At 40.5% G+C, this 2,597-nt stretch overlaps 1 protein-coding gene across 1 annotated transcript; it reads right to left on the bottom strand.

Annotated features, from left to right (window-relative positions):
• Positions 1-1,266: 1,266 nt before the first annotated feature.
• ISF_03835 (methyltransferase-UbiE family protein) lies at positions 1,267-2,067 on the bottom strand (the record flags this gene model as incomplete). Its single annotated transcript, XM_018847441.1, has 1 exon — positions 1,267-2,067. One exon carries the CDS (start codon positions 2,065-2,067, stop codon positions 1,267-1,269), a length of 801 nt encoding a protein of 266 aa, XP_018705648.1.
• Positions 2,068-2,597: the final 530 nt, after the last annotated feature.

Here is a 2,597-nt window from a genome sequence, read left to right as displayed (position 1 = left end):
TTAAAATAATTAGATTTTATAATATCTAAGTCTATATAAAGTTTATTCTTTTTTTATAATTTCTTTAGTTAATTTTAATTATTATATTTTAATTATATACTTAATACTAGTAGATTAAAAGTAGTATATAAAAGTATACTCTAAATATATTAACTCTACTTTAGAAATTATATTACTATTCTAAATAAATAAGTTATTAGTTATTATATTATAAAGTATAATAATAGTTTAATCCTTAGTCTATAGTTAGTCTATTTCTTAAGAAAAGAGTTAGTTTAATTATATAGAGTATTAATAAGTAGTTATTATAGTATAAGTTATATTAAAAGATAGCTCTTAATAATAAAAGTACTACTTAAATTAATTAGTAAAAATCTTATCTAACTATTTACCAAAAATCCCCTTCTTTATATATCTATTCTATTCTCTACTATATTATTTAAATCACTTAGTTTACTCTATAATCCTAGTAATCCTAAATTAGTACTAGATTACTATAATCCCTAGTGATCTAGTTATATAACTGTCCTTTTATTCTTACGCCCTTATAAGCGCCCTATAGTTATTTATTAGGCCGCCCTACCCCTTATCTATTGTACCTTAGAGTGTTTATAATACTAACCTAATTTAGAAAATATAGTACGAGCCTACTCTCTAAGCTCTAATAACTCTAACGCCTCTAAAAAGACTATAGGAGAACTCTACTTACACTAAAGACCCCTATAGTAGTGTAGTCTTATAGAGACTAAAGGTAAAGGATAGAAAATAATCGCTTTTCTTATAAGTTTAATAATAGAATAAAATTTAATAGTAACTAAAAGGCACTATTTAAAGGAATCTATTTAATCGTTTAGCTGGCTAGTATTTTAGAAATTATAGTTATAGTATCTCTTTTAGCCTAAAGAGCGTTAATTACTTATAGTGCCTCTCCTATAGGAGAGTCCTTTGAACCCTCGCGATAGTAGTTACCTTAACGACGACTAACTAGGATAGTAATAGTTGCCTGACTAAGAGATAAGCTGCCTCTCCGTTGATATATTTCTAATAGAAACAAACTAACATACAGTGCAAGAGCAGAAGTAGTAGGAGTAGTAGTAGTAGCACCAGTAACAATCTGAAGAGACGTGCTAGCTATACTCGGCGTGGGTGATCATGCCACCGTTCTGAGAACCGCGTGCGGAGCACATTCCCACCAGATACAGGGAACGTCCGTGTGTCGCTGTCCTAAGTTCTATTTTCGGGGGGTTAGCACACCCGTTTATAGATTCACTTCCAGCAAAGAATCTGGCCGTGTAAAAATCCAAGCCACCCATCCTTGTCCTCTACCCAGGTCCTCCACGCTGTTGCCATCTGCTGTAATTCTGTTTCGCTAGCAAATCCTTCACGAACCGCGGTCATTGCAAGACCAGAGGAGCGGGCTCTTTCTTCCATTGCACCGCCCCAGTACTCTCGGTCATGGGGGTTGCTGAAGCACCAGGACCCGGTACTCTTCTTCATATTCCCTACTGGAAAGCCAGCCTCCCTCGCCCAAACATGGAGTTGAAGACCCGCCTTTCTATAATTGCCCCTGGCCTGTCGAATACGGACCTGGAGATCCCCCCAAGCTGCCAGGCCCGCTGAATCAGGGTATATTGTGGAGACGACAGACTCTTGTACTGCCACGATGCCTCCCTGCTTCACAACACGACGCATCTCCTTGAATGCCAGAACCGGATCGGCAATATGTTGCAGAACCTGGTGTGCATGGACAACATCAAACGTGTTTTCAGAAAACGGTAGGTTGTGTATATCACCGACTTGGAACTTGATATTCGTCACTCCTTTGGAACTTGCAAGCGATCGTGCTCCATCGAGCGGGTCGGGCACATGTTCCACGCCTACCACATGCCCCTCTGGGACTTTCCGTGCAAGGTCGATTGTGATGGAGCCTGGACCGCAGCCAACATCGAGGATGCTCATATGTGGCCGCAGGTATGGAAGAAGATACGCCGCCGAATTATGAGCATCTCGCCAAGTGTATGTCTGAAGGACTGACGGAGAATGATCGTTTGTATAAGCTTGCGTCATCTTTTTAATATTGGATGAGATGGATAGTTTTCTCAGTGGTGAGAATGTTAGTGAAGCGTGCGAGTACGAGCCGAGGACGCGAAGCGGAGGGATAACAGCTCCCTTGGTTAGGGTAGAGAGTAGAATGAATAGGGACCACGGTGGTACGGGTTAAATCTTGGAAACTGTCACACAGGGCAAAGTTATAAAGATAATGGACGGCAAGGATCGGGACATGGAGGGGATGTGGCGGGCGTATGGTGGATGTAGTTGCACACAAAGAGTATGCATTTTATCAGTTTTTCGAGGCGTCTTTCTACAGTAGACGGGCTGAAAAAAAGCCATATCCTGCGGTATTGTGGATATGTTCCGGCCGATGTCTAATGACATATTGCTTCTGTCTCGGGCTTGCATATATCACTTTTCCTTACACCATCCCCAGCTGCCAATCATGAAAACATGGCTGCATGACCGGATCAATACCCTACCCAAGAGCCCAGGGTAGTGCCCATTTGGTGGGACTGGGCGGCGAATGCGATATTTTCCGGTAG

The sequence above is a fragment of the Cordyceps fumosorosea genome (assembly GCF_001636725.1).
Source record: "Cordyceps fumosorosea ARSEF 2679 chromosome Unknown scaffold_7, whole genome shotgun sequence".
NCBI classification, from domain to species: domain Eukaryota; kingdom Fungi; phylum Ascomycota; class Sordariomycetes; order Hypocreales; family Cordycipitaceae; genus Cordyceps; species Cordyceps fumosorosea.
Note: the sequence above shows the minus strand (reverse complement) of the source record. Positions and strands in the feature narration are given on the sequence as shown.